At 35.1% G+C, this 18,970-nt stretch overlaps 1 protein-coding gene and 2 long non-coding RNA genes across 3 annotated transcripts; 2 read left to right on the forward strand and 1 right to left on the reverse strand.

The window, feature by feature from the left end:
* Positions 1-1,171: 1,171 nt before the first annotated feature.
* Positions 1,172-3,769, forward strand: LOC125058388 (putative nuclease HARBI1). Its single transcript, XM_047662463.1, is given in 7 exon segments — positions 1,172-1,851; positions 1,952-2,648; positions 2,725-2,890; positions 2,892-3,000; positions 3,162-3,317; positions 3,408-3,563; positions 3,631-3,769. Coding segments are annotated over 6 exon segments (870 nt in total). The 5' UTR covers positions 1,172-1,851; positions 1,952-2,400; the 3' UTR covers positions 3,666-3,769.
* Positions 3,770-3,919: 150 nt separating this feature from the next.
* On the reverse strand, positions 3,920-4,904 carry LOC125058416. Its single transcript, XR_007118393.1, has 2 exons — positions 4,539-4,904; positions 3,920-4,466 (listed from the first exon to the last, which is right to left on the reverse strand). It is a non-coding gene; the product is annotated as an uncharacterized LOC125058416 (long non-coding RNA).
* Positions 4,905-8,474: 3,570 nt separating this feature from the next.
* On the forward strand, positions 8,475-9,152 carry LOC125058920. The gene is made up of 3 exons (XR_007118546.1): positions 8,475-8,641; positions 8,709-8,806; positions 8,933-9,152. It is a non-coding gene; the product is annotated as an uncharacterized LOC125058920 (long non-coding RNA).
* The last annotated feature ends 9,818 nt before the right edge of the window (positions 9,153-18,970 follow it).

Below are 18,970 nucleotides of genomic sequence, written 5' to 3' on the forward strand. Positions count from 1 at the left end.
CAAATATGTGTCAAAAATGGCTCAATCTCTTCTTACAAAAAGCTTGGGTAATGTGGATCCAGTTGCTACTAGCAGACCATCATTCTCAGGTGTTAGGAAACGGGTATTTACACAAGAATTTTTGACATATTTACAAACAGGTAAAGCCTCACACAGCTTTTCAAGTGATCCTTTGCAACTACAGTTTGCTTTAAAGAAAACAAAAGACACTTTGATTGAAGAAAAAGACTGATAGGATGATGATGGCTGGAACAACTGCATGGGAAACATTAGCATGAACAAAAACCTATCACGGAATGACACACACAACACAATTCACTTTTTATTTATTATTTAAAGAGAGGGACACTTTTTTATAGTATAATAAATGTCTGTTTAAATAATAAATAAAAAGTGAATTGTGTTGTGTGTGTCATTCCGTGATAGGTTTTTGTTCATGTGGTGCAATTGAAAGCCACCAGATATCATTAAAGCATTCATTTCACCGTATACTTCTTTAGCTTCATCAATAGTCTCAGTTCCTGTCATCAAATCATCAACGTAAAAATCAGTATTTGTAATAGACGCTGCCACTGGAAACTTCCTCTTCTCTTCATCTGCCAATCGTTGTAAAGTCTTTACAGCTAGGTACGGAGCACAAGCTGTTCCAAAAGTTAGCGTAAGTAACTTATAATGTTCCACAGGCATGTCTGGATGTGGCCTCCATAAAATCCGTTGAAAATTAGTTTGCGCAGAATTAATGAATACTTGCCTATACATCTTAACTAAATCAGCAGCAATACTAATTCGATGAGTTCGCCACCTCATTAAAATATGTCTTAAATCTTGCTGGATTTTCGGTCCAACCATAAGATCGTCATTTAGCGAAACATCATTCATACCCTTACTAGATGCATTGAAAACTACGCCCACTTTAGTGGTTTCCTTAACTTCTCTCACCACTGCATGGTGAGGAAGATACACTGCAGAACTGTTATCCACATTATCTTCTGCAACTCGAGACATGTGGCCAAGTGTCAAATATTCTTCAATCACTTTTGTATACTCTTCACGTAACCAAAAATTATTAGATAATCTTCTTTCTAACGACACCAATCTTTTCATTGCAATATCCATAGATTGTCCATACTGACATTCTGGATCCTTATTTTTAAATGGTAATTAATGTAACAATGAACCTTCCATTCTCATTTCTAGTAGTCGTAGCCTCATAAAGGTTTTCACACATTTGCTCTTCCACAGAAAGTCTCTTCTGAATCCTATCTGGTTCAGGCCTCTTCTAAAACCATTGATCCATGAACCATCAGATCCACTATAATAGACACATAGTCAACTTTATAAAAATTTAGTTTAGTGTTACCTCTCGGTCGTAAAAAAAATATTTTAGAATATTCAATACTTAACAATAAACTAGGATGATTCGCGTATATTTTACATATTACTTAATACTAAATCTAAGAAACGATCGTCGCTATTAACTATACTATTAATACGTTCGGTCCAGCAACGTCTCATGACGTTATTTTTAGAAATTCATAATTGACACAACGTTTAATCAGGTCGGCTTTTAATTTCCATTTATTCACACTACGTTCCCTAACGTCGGGAGTCAATACGATATTCAACTAAATAGATATTTGCGCCGCATCACTTGGAAGTTTCAAAAGTCTACCGCCGCAGCAAATCAGTTTTTAGGAACATTTTGCGAAAATCCGTTACACCCGCACATATCCACATACGCACACACAGAACGTTGGTAGACGTCACGGGAAGTAGGGACGCGGCTAGCTTCAGTCATTTTGCGCCGCATGAAGAGAAGCTCTTGAATGATCGAATTAAAGTTTCGAAACAGTAAGTTTATTGTAATACATATATTTATTTTTGATTAATATTCATAAATAAATAACAAATATATATTTATTTTAAAGTAACCAAAAATCGATTGTTTTAGATGAATAAAAAGCGACTATGCCGTAAGGGGTTTCTGAATGTATTTGAAGATTCTTCGTCCCGGAAGTTACTCCAGATCCCTTCAGTGATGACGGAGAATACGGAAGTGACAAGGATTATGATCCAGAACCTATAAATATTCATAGCGACAGCCCACTAACGCCCGAACCCAATAACCTATCTAAATCCATAATCCACCATCTGAGATAAAAATCTCAATCCAAATGTTGTATAAAGTGTGCCACTAACCAATCGACGGATTGTAATAGTCATCTGGCGATACAAGCTATCCATGTGAGGTCCGATCGGTGTCTGTGGATAGACCTTTGTATGAAAATGACAGTTCAGCTGTGCCAATATTCATCTTAAAGTTTTTACATATTGTTTGACGGGTGATTGCAGATTGCATTTGCAATTCCCCAACTATCTCGGATTACTGATGATAAAAATATGGCCTTACAATTAATATCTTCAAGTGATAGCGATACTGATAGTGATCTGGAAGTTTTAGGATTATTATCAGATTCGGAAAGTGATGATTCCAACAATAACGGACCAATACCAAGGCGGATAAAACGAATAAATTTTATGCATAATCTAAACGATACCGACTTCACTTTTAGATTTAGGTTAAATAAACCTGCAGTGGAGTTACTTTTGACCGAAATTATGCCCTTTGTACGAGTAACATCGATGCGGTAAGTTTACTAATTGTTTTAAAAGCTTATTTGCCTGTGCAGAACTTGTAATATATACCTTGTTAATTTTTAACAGAAATAATGGCGTGCCACCACTACAACAGCTTTTATTGACGCTGCGGTTTTATGCATTGGGCACAATGCTAATTTCCGTGGCTGATTTCATAGGCGTTTCCAAATCTTCTGCAGGCAGAATAGTGCGGGACATATCCGTCGCAATCGCCAGATTGTACGATAAATATGTTGTAAATTGTAATGCACCAACAAGGTGCAGATAAATTTTATTCAAAAGCACAATTTCCTCGGGTTCTTGGTGCTATTGACTGTACTCATATTCGCATCCAATCTCCATGTGAGTTTTTTATATATATATATAATTAATAATAATAATAATATGCTAATTTGCTTTTATATAAGTATAAATAAGCTGTAAAAAATATTACTTTGTAATATTCTATGATTCAACAATAAATTATTTAATTAAAATTTGCATATTGATTCATTTACTTTCAGGTCTAACTATAGGAGAGGAATTTAGAAATAGGAAAAACTATTTTTCATTGAATGTCCAAGCAGTTTGTGATGCAGATTTGAGACTAATGAATGTGGTTGCTCGTTGGCCTGGCTCACCACATGATGCCACCATTTTTAATAACTCTGTCTTGAGAGGTATACAGTCTTAACTAGGATTTGTAACTCTTGTTTACTTTTAAGTTTTAGTTTCAATGTAATTATTAAATTTAATAATTTCCAATTCAGCCCAATGTGATTCAGGAGCATTTGGTAATCGATGGTTGCTTGGTGATAGTGCATATCCTAATAGAAACTATTTATTGACACCAATATTAAGTCCCGTTTCTGATCATGAACAGAGATACAATTATGCTCAAATAAAAACAGAAACACCATTGAAACGTAAGTGTAACATATTAATATTTATTCATAAATAATTTTTATAGCTGTGATGAACATTTTTTTATAGGACTTTTGGAGTGTGGAAGCGCCGCTTCCCTGTAATAGCCCTAACCCTGCGATTATCGCTTCGAACTGTCCAAGCTGTCATTATTGCTACAGCAGTTCTCCACAATATCTGTAGAAGTTATAATCTGGCAGAAGTTGAGTTGCCGACCACTGATATTGCAGATATATCAGTGAAGGACCCCAAAATGCAGGAGTACATGATATCAGACAGCGAACTGATTTAGTTAATAATTACTTTAGAAATTAGGGTCAAACTATTTTTATTGTAAATGTTAAATAATACACATATATTATAAAATAATAGTTTTATTTTGTTCTTATACTATATACAAGTATATAGTAAAAATACAAGTTTAAAAAATAGTTCGGGATCTTTCTTATATTTCCTAGGAAGTACAGCGAATGGGGTTACACTTGAGCTTCTTCTACGTCTTTCCCTATTGTAGTATGAATAACTATGTACAGTAAAAGCTCTTTATTCGCGGGGTATATGTTCCATAAATATGCCGCGAATACAGAAACCGTGAGTACGGAATGGCAATTTATATGGGATTATAGGGGATACGTTCCTAGGTGACAAAATAAAAAAAACAAATACATATATAAAAAAATTATTTCATTGAAGTTTTTGAACATTTTAATTAATTATCTTAAGGCTTAGGCAATGGTTTGAAGAATTTTGTAATTTTTTCTTGCTTGGCAGTTTTCAAAAGCTCCTTCAATTCAGACTGATACACAGCAGTCGCATTAGCAATTTGCCTCTTAAAAATAAGACTTCGTTCCATAGACGGATATTTTTTTCAGTACGTCCCTCGTCTGGTTTTTTATTTTGTTTACCTGTAAAACTTGATAAATATTGAAATGTGAAAAAAAATGAAATATTTAAAAAACTTCACAAATAATAGTTACCACTAGCTCTAGGAGTGTTAAATGTAAATCTCTTTGATTTATCTAGAGTATGAGCTAGTGTACTCGCACCACCATTATCTACAACCACAATTGGTTCCATCACCACATCATTAGGTATAGACAATGTAGTATGACTATCTATCGAGAAAGCTGGCACCTCTGCCGGACAATCCTCTATTCCCACAACCTTATTAAGTTCATGCAAAGCCCCAGTGTCACTGATGACCTCAGCTGATTCTGCATCACCCCAGAACTCAGCTGGTTCTGCGTCACCCCCAAACTCGACTGTAAACCCATTCACAGTACTTCCTAGTAATGAGGACACGTGGTCAAGGTCCTCCTGTCTAAAAAAGACAAAATTTATACAATATAAAGGTGGGTACAGACTGGTGAAACGTAACATGCAATGTGTCATGCAATGAAAGAATTCACCGTACACATTGCTGCAATGTATCATGAAAGGTAACACACTTTGTAACAATTTCTCATAGTTTGGACGTCTTGTGCGCGCGAAATGTGCATTTCACGCGCACGCTACGAGCATTACAAGCCGCGCGCGAAGCGATCCGTGATTTGTCGGTTTTTCGAACGAACACAAAGGGGCGCGCAGTGTGCGCGATGCGCCAACGTGGACGGTCGTTTTGAAATCAACACGTGCACGCAACGAACATGGAGGACGACACTGCGTGGAGTGAGGAAAAGGCATTTTGCTTGATAGATGCGTACAGAGTTCATGAAATTTTGTGGAACCCGCCAAATGAAAACTATTTTAAGAAAAATCTTAAGGTCTTCGGCGTGTTTTCATGAGTTGATGTATTATTAATAATGAAGCACTGATAATCGTCATAGCAAGAGCGTGGTTTTTTGACTCCATGCTTCGTGTGATCTACCGGTTTAAAAACGTGTATCGAAGGGCCGTGTTCGCGGCAGAATGGCGGATCAAGACGAACGCGGGAGGTTCGTAGTGAATGCGCGTTAAGAGCGCGCTTTGCGTCCACGCTTGCAGCGAACATGCAATGAAAGGCAGAATAATACATTTCATGTTACGTTTCACCAGTCTGTACCCACCATAATATACTATGTGCTGTGTTTATTCAAATACTAAAGCTAACATTTCCCAACTACAACTAACCTTGATGTGATTCATCCTGATTTTAGTGCTTCGCTTGCGAGAATTTTTTTTCAAATTTTCCCACTTTAATCTCAATTGTACGCCGAGTTATAGCTACTGTGGCGTTAAATTTTTCGCTTATACATTTCCACTCCTCAATTTTCAGCTTGTTGTTAGTAGCATTCGTGGTCTTATTATTAATTATTTTGCTCTTCGCAATGAAGGCAAGCAACGCTTTCGTCTCGTCCTTTGATAAGGGTTTACCTTTAGACTAAAACAAGGAAAAGTGCAAAATACAATTATTACTTGAGAGAAAATAAATCTGTCGCTACACACATTTATTTATGTGAATTGAAACGTTATTATCTATTACACAACTTTATGATAAATATTACTTACCGCTTCAATATCCATATTAAAATATAAAAACAATATTATATTTCACTTCCGAAAGCTGTTAAACTTTTAAATTTTTTGTAAGATTGTCAAATGTCAGTAGGCGTTACGTTTTACTTAAATGCTAAACGAAAGCTCGATACCAACAGTTAATTATTTTAACAGATTTTAACTTACACCAGTTTTTAAAATAATTATAAAAGCTGTTTGTTATGTTTTAAACATAGACATGCATATTTTAATGTTAGTTTAAATTTATTATCAAATATGAGTGTAAACTCGGTAAAATGGAACGACAAAGAGGGAAGAGATTCCGTTCTATCCGTCGCCAAAAATGGATAGTCTTCGTAGCTTTTGGTTATTGAGATGCAGATAGGAGATCGAGCGACGTCACGGTCTGATCTCAGATTGTTTTCAATCGGAGATTGTGGATTAATTATTGGGTTCGGGCGTTAGCTACTCACATTCTTCCTGTTCTGAGAATTTTCTACACTCAAGTAGTTCTGAAAGTATTTTCGATACCAGTGTTCGCAATAGGCAAAGAAATACTACTTCACATAAACAAACGAACAGTACAGATACGAACGATGCAGATACTATTTCCATGGAATCTCTTCCTGGTTATGGTAAATAGTCGAATACTTTGTGACATAGCGTTATATAATGTCGACGTCTATTAAGGTTGTTGTCGAATCAAAACTTAAGCTTGCATACATGAAGAGCACGACGTTAAGAAACGTCATTCTAATTTGTATGAAAAAATAGTGTGTCCCGACGCGAGACTCTTTTTACGGCGGCGCTCGCGCTGGGCCGAACGTGTTATTGCTTCAGGCCATTAATAGACATAAAATCAATCAAGTCATTCCGCGTTCGGTTCTCCTAGCATCCACACGCACTTTAAGTTTTTCTCGGACCGGTTCATATTGCTAGTGATGTGACACTGACGATAAAATGGACAAATTCGTCACACGATCGTCTTCAAATCCAGATCTGGCTAGTAATACCGCCAAAAAACCTGGGGATGATTTAAACCAGTGGAATTATTCCGAGAGACGCCACCACCTCAACAAGCAACCGCTACGGCAATCTCCCAGTGGATAAGGACCATGAAATCTCAGAGCCTTTTAAAAAGGCCTCTAAAAAGAAGAAGACTGGACGTGTCCCGCCGATCGTAATCGAACTACGTGAAGATTGGACACACCGGAAACTAAAGGACATAATTGAGAAATATAACAAAAGCTACCATCTTGAATACAGGGGTAGAAATCGAGTCAAAATCCAATGCTACTCATCTGAGGGTCATCAACTCGTAAAAACTGGACTCCTCAATGAAAATGTATCAATGTATCTGTACGTTGCTGCAATTGTGGGCAAGATCACGCCGCAAATTACTCGCTGTGCAAGGAGCGGGTTAAGTACCAAGTATCAAGACCAAGAGAGACCATCGTGAAATCAACCCACGCGGCTACCAAGCATAGCGTGCCCTCCCAAATGTTTCCCGTCCAGGCAGCAGTGGCTCCAAATTGCCATGATTCTCAACCATTGCCATCGCGTGTGCCTCCAAGGACAATTATTGAAGACCTGTATAATAGCCGAACCAGCCACTGCTTTCGCACAGCAGAAAACCTAAAAGCCCAGTGGGAGTGTATGAAAAAGGTATCTAGAAAAGATGCAGCAAATAATAGGAGACATATGATTATTACATAATATTATACTAAATTGTTTGAATCATATCCGTAATTGATATAAAGTTAATGATGTAATGTATATAATATAATAGACTAGATAATATAAGAATTGACTTTGAATAATATTGTAAAATTCTTTAAGACAAATTTGCGCGCCATCGTGTGTGGCAGAATATGCGAACGATTTACGATTACCGTACCATATTCTTGCAATAAATAAATTTTTATTATTATTATTATTATGGTACTTGTTACATATCCATTGCACTCCCTTTGCCCCGCATATCCAATACCAGTACCCCTCTTACGCAACACCGTTATAAAAGGAAAATGGACAATAGAGATCAGAAGCTTTTGATCGGATACCTCATATCGGACCACGCAATTCTCAACTAGTTAAGTTTATAATATAGATTATTTGTCGTGCACCTAATATCGGGCCGATTAAATAGTTATATTTAGTTAAGTCTTAATTATTGTAAGTGATTAATTAAATTAATTTAAATATATTTTGTTTTTTTTTTGGGATTCACCGCTGGCCCTCACTTAATTTACTACTATTAATATTATATGTGCTACTGGAAACACCACATGAGATAGTGTTTATGGAAATAAAGTTTCCCAATAGAGATTTCATCAGCTGATGATGAAAGCTTCTCAAATTGAAAGATATCTGATGTTAACTTTTAATAATTTTTTTTTTCATTTCAGGAGGTGGATCCGCTATACCTCCTAAAAATGAAGATCCTTTTCTTCTTTCTTCATCTTATGCCTAATATCCACCAGTGCTGTTGGGTTATTTAACCCTTATGATTGTGACACAATGATTCCTTCAGTTCAAAATCAAACTGTAATATCTGCTGTAGAGACCGAGGATTTCGCAGAATCACCCCCAGCAGAATATTAAGGTTAGCATAACCTTATAAGCAGTAGGTCAAAAGTAAGTTAAGTTATTAATCATATTTATTTTTGCAGATATCTTACTGTCTCCAAGTGTGGTGATTGTAGACGACCACATAAGTGAAGCAAGAGTAAAGACAACACAACCTAATAATAAAGATGTTGTGACAAAGGTAATTATTGATATCTACATAAACTGTTTTAATAAAACATAGTCTACTTTTAAAATATTTGTTAAAAATCATTGTGAACATCAATAATATTTAAACCATTTATTAATTTTAACATTTTTGTATTAGGATTGGGGAGATTACACACCACAATTGTTGAGGACTCCGGTGTCACAGGCACTCAAAATTGATGGTGCAGTAGATAAAAATACTCCTGTGACTGATAATAATTAATAAAGCAAACGTAATTGAGAAGAAACTAAATCACGAGACCTTGGTTTCTAGGAGGAGGCCACTCCATTCAAATACGGCTTCTTCTTTGGAACAGCTTTATAAAAAGAAGATAGAAGCCATAGAGCTTCAAAAAAAACTTGCGGTGGAGGAAATGGAGAGATCTAAGATTATACATGACCTTGACCAGTACAAAATGAATTCTCAAAATAAATAATTTAAAATATTAACAATTTTATTTATATAGAAGAAGTAAATATCCAGATGGGAAAACAAAGAAAAATTTGGATAACAAATACGTGCGCATGATTGCTGACATGGAACCTTTGCGAAAAGGAGAACATAAAGGATTTCGGGACTTTGTAATTGCTTTCGATAGTAGATATGATATTCCTAATACAACAAAATTGCTGCCGGAATATTATGAAAACGTGAAACAGGAGCTCGTTATCGTAACATTATCGAAAGCAGAACATGTTAGACTACTTATTTATGGACATCAATTGCAAATGAAGGCATCCTTTCAGTTACTTGTCATTTCTTTCACAACGAAAAATTAATTGCACCATTATTGAAAGTCGTGAAGATGGAAGAAAGCCACAACGCAGAAGATATAGCCAGTGTAAGTATTTTTAATATTCATTGCCTTGATACCTACCAATTCAGTGTTTCTTTATCATCGGACATAAACTGTTATTATTGTTTTCAGGTGTTGGATGCTACTCTTTCAAAATGGGGTGTCAGGTCAAAATGTGAAGCAATAACAACTGATAACGCTCAAACCATGATTAACGCCGCAGCTAAACTGCACATACGACATATACCCTGCTTTGCGCACACACTAAACCTGACGGTGACTGGTTCGTTTGCTGTGACCTGCTTAGACCAGATTCTGAAAAAATATTTCGATTGTGACATTTTTCAAGATGAGTACTCTAGCTAGCGATAAATTACGAGCTATTCAACGTGAATTAAATAAAGCAGAAATGAGAGTGATCCAGGAAGTGCCTACCCGCTGGAACAGTGCCATATCACATGCTGCAGAGACTTGTTACAATGAAGACAGAATTAACTCTCGTATTAATGAATGTAATCGGGCTCCATCCGGAGTCAATTCTGACGAATACCTACTTATTCAAGAAACAATTCAGATTCTGGAACCTTTCGATCTGGCTACGACAAAAATTTCCGGAGAAAGCTATATAACATTGTCACTGGTAATACCATTGATTCGTGGAATAAAAACGAAATTGGCAGAAGTTGAATCTCAAATTGTTACTGTAAGCGGAAAGAAAATTTTACTATGCGTGAAGGGATCTGTTGACAAAAGACTAAGTCTGTATGAAAACAGGACACCTGTTGTACTGGCTACAATATTGGACCCATATTTAAGAAGAAGGGGTTCAAAACAAGTGACGAAGAGAAGCGAGCTGTTCAGTGGCTAGAAAAGGCCTATGCTAGCCATTTATCTAAAGAACGCTTGGCTTAAGAAACGCAACAGCCAACACCATCCACGTCTTCAGGAACACCTGATGACCTGTTGGGGTTCCTAAACGGTCCGGACGTATCGACCCCTTTAAGTAACTCATTGGTAGATGTCAGGCAATATCTGGAGAAGCCAGTAATTGACAGGAAAGAGTGTCCTATAACATACTGGAAATACACTAACAATAAATTAAAGAAATTAGCGATGCTCTATCTGTGTATTCCAGCATCTTCTTTGCCTTCGGAACGGATTTTTTCTAAGGCCGGACAAATCTTAACCGAACGGAGAAATTGATTAAATGAAAAAAGGTTAAACGAATTGTTGTTTATAAAACAAAATAGTAAATATTTTAATGTTTGATTTGTTTCTTTAATAATGATGAATTCAGATTTTGTATTGTTATTTCAAATTTAATTGAAAATAAAACTCTTCGTTTCGTATAACATTTGTTATTTTATTGATGTTACGCTAATCCTACAATCTTTTAAACTATCGATAGCTTTTAGTAAAACTCTCGATACTATCGGATTACCAAACTATCGATGTTTAACGTACACTATCAAAGAGTACTTAACTAATTCCTATATTTTGGTGACACAGTCGCATATAACTAAATACTCGTGGAACTAGTATTTGTACTAGTTATTTAAGTACTTGTACTCCTTAGACTAGGTCTGTCTTTAACCAAGTACGACTCACTTTAAGAACTTTCTAGGTATATAGCGGTAGGCGTTTCGAACGAGAGTCGAGAGTCGAGACACCGTGTACTAGTCAGTAGATCGAATTAATATTAAGAGGAGTTCAAATGTACCTGACAGGAATTAGTAATACTAATTTAGTATAGTCCTTTTCATGAAAGAAGTCCCCCAGACGCGGCGCTGCAATCGCATGACGTAATGTTGCCATTTATGAGTAAACAATTTACCTATTTTATTTACATTTAGCAGATGTAATTTATCAAATAATATTATTTTCTGCATACTTCGATGAAACAATATTTCTGTTATATAAAAAGTATATTTTTATTTACTTATATTAGCGGTGTTCTACCTACTTACAGGGAAAAGATGAGAAAATAGGGTAGAGAAAAGCAATACAATTTTTTATTCAGAGTTTTATTGCAGAATTGTTGGGTTACAATTTTTTTCGAAGTACACGCCGCTGTTATACCTTCGTTTGTAATTCTTGTTACAGTTTTCTCTGACACACCTGCAATTAAATTATGAACAATTAAAAATAATAGTAACTTTAAGTTTATAATGCTTATGTAATTTGTAATATATGTTTTAATTTCAGTTACCTAGTTTCATCACGTTATGTATTTATTCAATTTTGTCACAAAAACTAATTTATATCATAAAAGTCCCATCAATACAGCAAAAAATTATTAAATGGCAACTCTAAAAAGTACCTGTTATGGCGGCAATTCTCTTCCGAACATTGTTTAGTGGTATTAAAACACCTTGATTCTTATGTTCCGCTTCACATAACTCTTTCACCTTTAATATCTTTTCTCGAGCCGAACTTTTTACAACCACACAAGTATTAATTTAGCAACGGAGCTGTTGCGAGTAGCAGAGGAGTGGCAAGTGGCGAACAAAATTCTGCTGGCAGTTTCGGATAATGGATCCAATATTAAAAAAGCCATAGAAAAGGATTTAGGCTGGAAGCATTTTGGCTGTTACGCCCATTCTCTCAATCTGGCCGTACAAGAAGCGATGTCGAAGTCAGAGGAAGTGACTGCATTGGAGGGCAAAATAAAAACGATTGTCAGTTATTTCAAAAGATCCGCCAAAGCGTGGGAAAAATTGAAGAAGTATCAGGAGCAGGCCGGAAAGATTGTTAAAAGACCACTGCAGAGTGTGAGTACAAGGTGGAACTCCATCTTTTACATGATACAAAGGATTCTCGAAATCAAAGAAGAGATTAATAGTTCTTTATGTAATTTAAATGCCAGTGCTATGTCACTATCCCAATTTGATTGGGAGCTTTGTGAAAATGTGACCAAAATTTTAAAACCTTTTGAAGAAGTGACCAAAGAAGTGAGCGCCCAAAAATATGTTTCGGGAAGTACTGTTATACCTATCACAACGGGACTTATAGCCTCTTTGGAAAATATGGATACAAGTTCCTATCTTGAAACTGCCCAAATGTTTAAACAAGACTTATTAGGCGCTATAAAAACTAGGTTTGCTAACTTGGACAGAAGCCGCACTTTCACAGTTTGCATGTTCCTGGATCCTAGATTCAAGTTGTACTTCGATGATCCAAGTGTAGCGGAAAATACGAAACAAAATGTTATACAGCTCGTGACTGCTCAAATTCACAAAGAAGACCGCGTTTCACAGTCATCCCAAAACGAAAATGGTTTAATGGAGCTTCAGGAGTCCACTTCAACACAACCAAGTACCTCTACTTCAGGGGAGGTGCAGATCTCTTCAGTATGGCAACATTACACACAGAGAATGAAAAATATCCAACCGAAAGGAACTGCGTCATCGAGGGCAATCATAGAGGTGCAAAGATATTTAGAAGACAAAGTTGTGTTGCCTACTGAAAAAATCTCACCATTACAGTGGTGGAAACAAAGGAAAGATGTGTATCCGCATTTACACGCTCTGGCTATTACAAAACTAAATGCAATGGCTACGAGTGTTCCATGCGAAAGATTATTTTCAGCTTGCGGCCTGCTCCTAAATAGACGAACTAGACTAGGCACTCGAAAAGTGCAACAGCTGATGTTTCTTCATCAAAATACATAGCGCAGCCTGTTGTCGAGTGTATAACTGTATGTAATATGTAGCACATTGTACATACATATATTAAGTTGTTCCAAGAGCAAAACTATGTAAATATTTGTAAATTAATAGTGTACATACAAAACTAAAAAAAGACAAAAAAGTAAAAAAAAATATATAAAACAAAAAAAAATACTTGTAAATAAATAATGTAAAAAAATGTGACCTTATGTACATAAAATGAATTGAAATCTTTTAAATACGCCTGCTTAAAACTAAATTTTAAGCTGACAGTCCTAAGCCTGTAGAAGTATGAAGGGAAGATTACAATTCATTAACTAAGAAAACTTATAAAACTAGCATAGTAAAGTAAATAGTACGTAGTAAATAAAGTACTGCGTCATATCATATTCACTCAATACAATACGCAGTACTATGTGGATTAGGTGGAATAGGTATTTGGATTAGGTACTTATGTGGATTAGGAACAGGTGTATCTGATATCAAATTTACCTAGTACAACCCATCTCTAGGTATATAGCGGTAGGCGTTTCGAACGAGAGTCGATAGTCGAGACACCGTGTACTAGTCAGTAGATCGAATTAATATTAAGAGGAGTTCAAATGTACCTGACAGGAATTAGTAATACTAATCTAGTACATAGAATGTTCAATCGGAGGTCATGTTTTCTAGAGGACACTTCGATACCGCGTTTTATAGACCAAGTGGTGCCATCTATGGATCAGAATTGGTACTACAGTAGTCATAATTGTAATTAGAACAACTTCATTAATTTTCAGAACCAAAACAATGAGAGTGAATATAATGTTATAGAAGATCATGCATATTGTGAACCATTTATGTTAGTATATGTTTAATAGAAGTATTTTAGAGGTATTAAAATCTTTTAAAAAACTTTAATATTATAATATGTATTTAATACCCTACAATTTAAATCAGCTTCAGAACAATGCATAGGAAATATAGTAAATACCGCGCCCATATCAACAGGTGATGCAAGAATTATTGAGACAATGGTGGCAACAAAGTCACGTAATAGAAATTTTCTAATTAATATACTTTATATGTCATATCCTAAAATAATAATTTTATAAAGAACATATAAGAATATGCAGATGTAGATCATTGATCTATTGATTATTTTTAATTTAATATGTCAAGGACTTTTTGTTGTGCTTTCTTTGTTGGTAACAATGTAGTTTTTGTGTTTTGTGGACAGCAATCTTTTGCGATCCTGACTGCCTAATCCAACACGCTCCAGCGGATCCATACGGAATCAGTTGAACTTTGTTTGCAAATCAATTTGACTTTTGTTCATCACAAATAGTAGGCAAATCAAATCTCAACCGTCCACACCGCGCGAGTTAAGAGTACCAACCCTATTGATATATGCTTTGCTAGCACTAAACCAAATGTAGGTACGACCAATACTTAGTAAGTAATCTGAATGTATAAATACATGAAGAAATAGATATTAAGTTGATTATTATTGTTCAGTTCTTAATTAAGTACTGTCACTTTGTTCATTAAATAAATTATTTTTAATATTGATTTAAAACAAGAGTCCGTTGCCGTTCCTTTCCTGGCGCAGCCGGTAGGATCTTCATAGTTGCCTGGAAGAAGCTTATACCACGTTTTTCATCGTGATCTAGTACCCGCCGGGCAACGTACGTTTCAACGTTTCAACGGAGACCGCCGAACAAATAAACTAATTTTAATTCGTTACAAAACAGGAATTCTCATCCGAGACAAGTCAATAATTTTAATTCTCCAACCCATAACGTCCAAATGAACTCAAATGCATCCAATTATCAAAATAATTCAAATAATAACTCTTTACAATTTAGAAGTGATAGAGCATTAAATAATCGAAATAATTATAACGCGGTATTTAGGTCACCAGTAAAACAGTCGTGGACACAGCAGCGTCGACATTTATCGAACAATGCATTGCAATACCAAGAATCGCCCATGCCATCGAGCTACATTACCGATATTACGATGAGAACAGCGAGTTCAAGACGCGTTAATTACACTGATACCGATAATACGATACCGATATTACGCCGCATACTTTGATTTTCAAAAAGCATTTGATATGGTTGATAATGACATCTTATTAACTAAGCTGGCATTATTATACGTCCCTGCCCTTAGTAAATTATTTAAACAAACAGGGTATACAATGTGTCGGAACTATTCAGCAAAACAGGCTGCCGAACTGTCGGCTCCCTGACAAAAAGGAACTAATGAAAACTTCTATTCCGAGAGGTACATATGAAGAACGCTTTTCCCATTCAGAAGGAGTAGACTTTTCGGCCACTGCATGGAAAGATAATAAAGTCGTCACTCTTTTATCGACTTACGTTGGTGCCGAGCCTGTTGGAAAAGTATCAAGATACGATAAGAAGGCTAAACAAAAAATTTACATCCCTTGTCCCAAAATTGTACAAGAGTACAATATGCATATGGGCGGGGTCGATCTAATGGATAGCTTTTTAGGGCGCTATCGAATTCGAGTAAAGAGCCGGAAATGGTATTTACGCTTGTTTTATCACCTTCTGGACCTCACAGTAATCAACTCATGGGTGCTTATGAAACAAAATCTAATTGCTAAAGGTGTCTCAAAAAAGCAACTGCCTAATCTTGGGGAGTTTCGTAATTGTTTGGCTGACACACTGTGTAATATAGGTAAATCTAGTGGTAGTAAAAGAGGACGTCCTAGTACTTCCTCTCTAGAACGCGAGCTTCATATAAAAAAACAGAAAGGTCCGCAACACGCAAACGTGCTCGTAGATGGATTCGAACATTTGCCTGTATTTGCCAACCGATTACGGTGCAAGATGCCCAATTGTAAGGGCACCACACAATGGTCGTGTACCAAATGTAATGTACCGTTGTGTCTAAATCAGAGAAACAACTGTTTCAAAGATTTTCATACACTGTAATAAGACTAATTCGTAAATAATCGTATCATATAATAATACTTAGTTAACATTATTAAAAGTAACTGTAATGCATACTGATGCAGATCTACATCAGTAAGTTTTTTGTATAAAAATATACTTTTTATAAAAAAAAAAAATTTTTCTTTATTTTTCCCATAATCTATGTTTAATTTTCTACCTGTTTCAATTTATGGTATTTAAAAAGGAAAAAACATGCATTTAAGGGTTAGGTTAGCCTGTAAAGATAGTGATGTGGAGAGAAAAGAAAAATTAACCATCTTATAAAATATGGAAACAAAGTTTAGGTTAGCCTGTAAAGATATTAACCATCTTATAAAATATGGAAACAAAGTTTACTTTAAATAGATGTTTATTTATTTTAATTATAAATGTCTTTATAACATAGTACGTACAGGGGTACGAATATAATTATTAATTTAATAATGAATATTCTTATACAATTAATCACAGTAGGAACTTAATATAAAGAGATGTTGAGGTGAAGCAACAAGCCATTGACATTTTGTACTATTATAATTATAAAATAACAATTAAAAGTTCAGTTCAAACTTTAACCCTACAAGGCACATGTGGAACACCGACTTTAATCTTTCCTATAGCTATAAAAGTTTAAAAAGTGACATCTCTTGCCGTCTTAATAGAAGCTATTGACATTTACCAATGTAGTAATAGGAATCTTTACCTAAAGATGTCGTTCGTCTTTTTGTTCATAGTGCACTCGGTGTGAAATTTGAATGATAGTGATACGTTAGTCGTTTCTCTTAATTCAAATAAAAAAAATTAATAGAGTTTGAACAGTTTTGATTTGAAAAAAATTCTGTGTGTTATACAAAGTGTATATTTTGCAGGGGTAAGTTGATTTTTTATATATCAATAATAAACATATTAGTAAATCATATTTTTATGTCGTTCCACATACGGTACGTTGAGCTTTAGTGTCCCTTTTTACTTATACGTACTTAGGATTTACTTTCTAGACTTTCTTTCTTTTCACTTTGATATTATTGCAGATAATGTCGCGAAGAGGTTAGCGTGATGAAGATATTGATAGATTCTTGAATATTCCTTCTGGGAGTGAAGATGAACTAGATTTTACAGACGCTGAAAGTGATGATGACGTAGAAAAAATTCAGTGCATCCAAAACTTTCATCCCAGCCACTTAGCGACGTGGAGACTTCTTTATCTCCGCAGAGCCATCATGTTCGTCTCCCGTCAACGATGTAAATACGAATATTGAAAATCATCAGCCAGAAATATCAGACCCTCAGCCTAGTACATCAGGAATGAATACAAGTACGATTACACGATCTCGGGCACCTAGACGATCATCGACCGTGAGCAACGCAATAGGTTTTAGGTCTAGAATCCCTGAAATCTGTGTCTGACAGCCAAAGAAAAAAGAGAAGACTCATTTGGAAGAAAACGTCTTTTCACCTCCTTTTACATTTACTGGTACAAATGTACAGTCACCGATTATAGACTTCGAAACTCCCCTTCAATATTTTTTATGGTTGTATGTTTGATGATGAGTTACTTCAGCATATTGTAGAAGAAATTGTAGATTCCTTCCTAGGGAAATATAAAATAAAAATTAGGACCAGAAAATTAGTACTTGAGGCTATTTTATCATCTTCTTGATGTCACACTTATCAATTGCTGGTTACTGTACAAAAGAGTCGGAGAACAACAGCAAACGCCAACGCCAATGAAACAGGACTTCAAATTTAACGTAGGGAAAAGTTTATGCTTCTTGGGCTATCCATAAACAAAAAGAGAGGTAGACCAAATTTATCTGATGAAATTGAAAAAAAAAGGCAGAAGCGAAACACCTCAATCCTACCGCCTCGTGATGTCAGACGTGATGGGTTTGAGCTTTTTCCTGTTTGGGGTAAAAAAAGACAACGATGCAAATTTCCTGGTTGCAAAGGAAAAACATTCCTATCTTGCGACTAATGTCGCGTAGAACTTTGTCTTAATAAATATAATAATTGCTTTAGATCGTCTCATCAATAACAAATTTCTTATATTAGTTATATAATTTTGGTTAATATAAATTGCAATATGTAATAGTAAAAAATTTAATAGTCAGTTTCTTTAAAATAATAACTCACCAATTAAAACAAAATAAAATAGGAAACGATTTACAATACAATTCAATTGTAGTACTTTAATAACAAAAAGTATAGTTAAGGCTCAGTGTACCGTATGTGGAACTCAAATAAAAACTTGATTTTTCCGTAAAATATGGTTTTATTTTTATAATTTTTCCCTATCTTCTGATCACTAATTACAACATATATATTTTTATCGCACACTAAAAAAAAATGAGCCTTGTAGGGTTAATTGTTTACGTAGCTACAAGTAATTATTTATAAAAATAACTGCTTTTATCAAAAATTTACAAATAAAAATGTTTTAAAATGTATCGTCACTTTTGTCTGTTACTGACAAATTCTTATAAAAATTGTGATATTTTTGAGGGACTATGTTATTATTACAAAAAAATACTAAATCCTTGTACTTAGCTATGTTAATTAGCAAAACATTTTCATATGCCTTTTGTGGCAAAAGCTCCAGACGACCCCGTCTACTACCCAATTTTTTGAAGCATTCAATCTGCTGCCTTTCTTCATCACCTAAGCTTTATTTATAGCTCAGAACTCCTTCACTTTCTAGAGAAGCTTCGATCTCTTTTATTTTATTCCAAGAAACTTTAACTTT

This window comes from Pieris napi, chromosome 18, assembly GCF_905475465.1.
Source record: "Pieris napi chromosome 18, ilPieNapi1.2, whole genome shotgun sequence".
Classification (NCBI taxonomy): Eukaryota; Metazoa; Arthropoda; class Insecta; order Lepidoptera; family Pieridae; genus Pieris; species Pieris napi.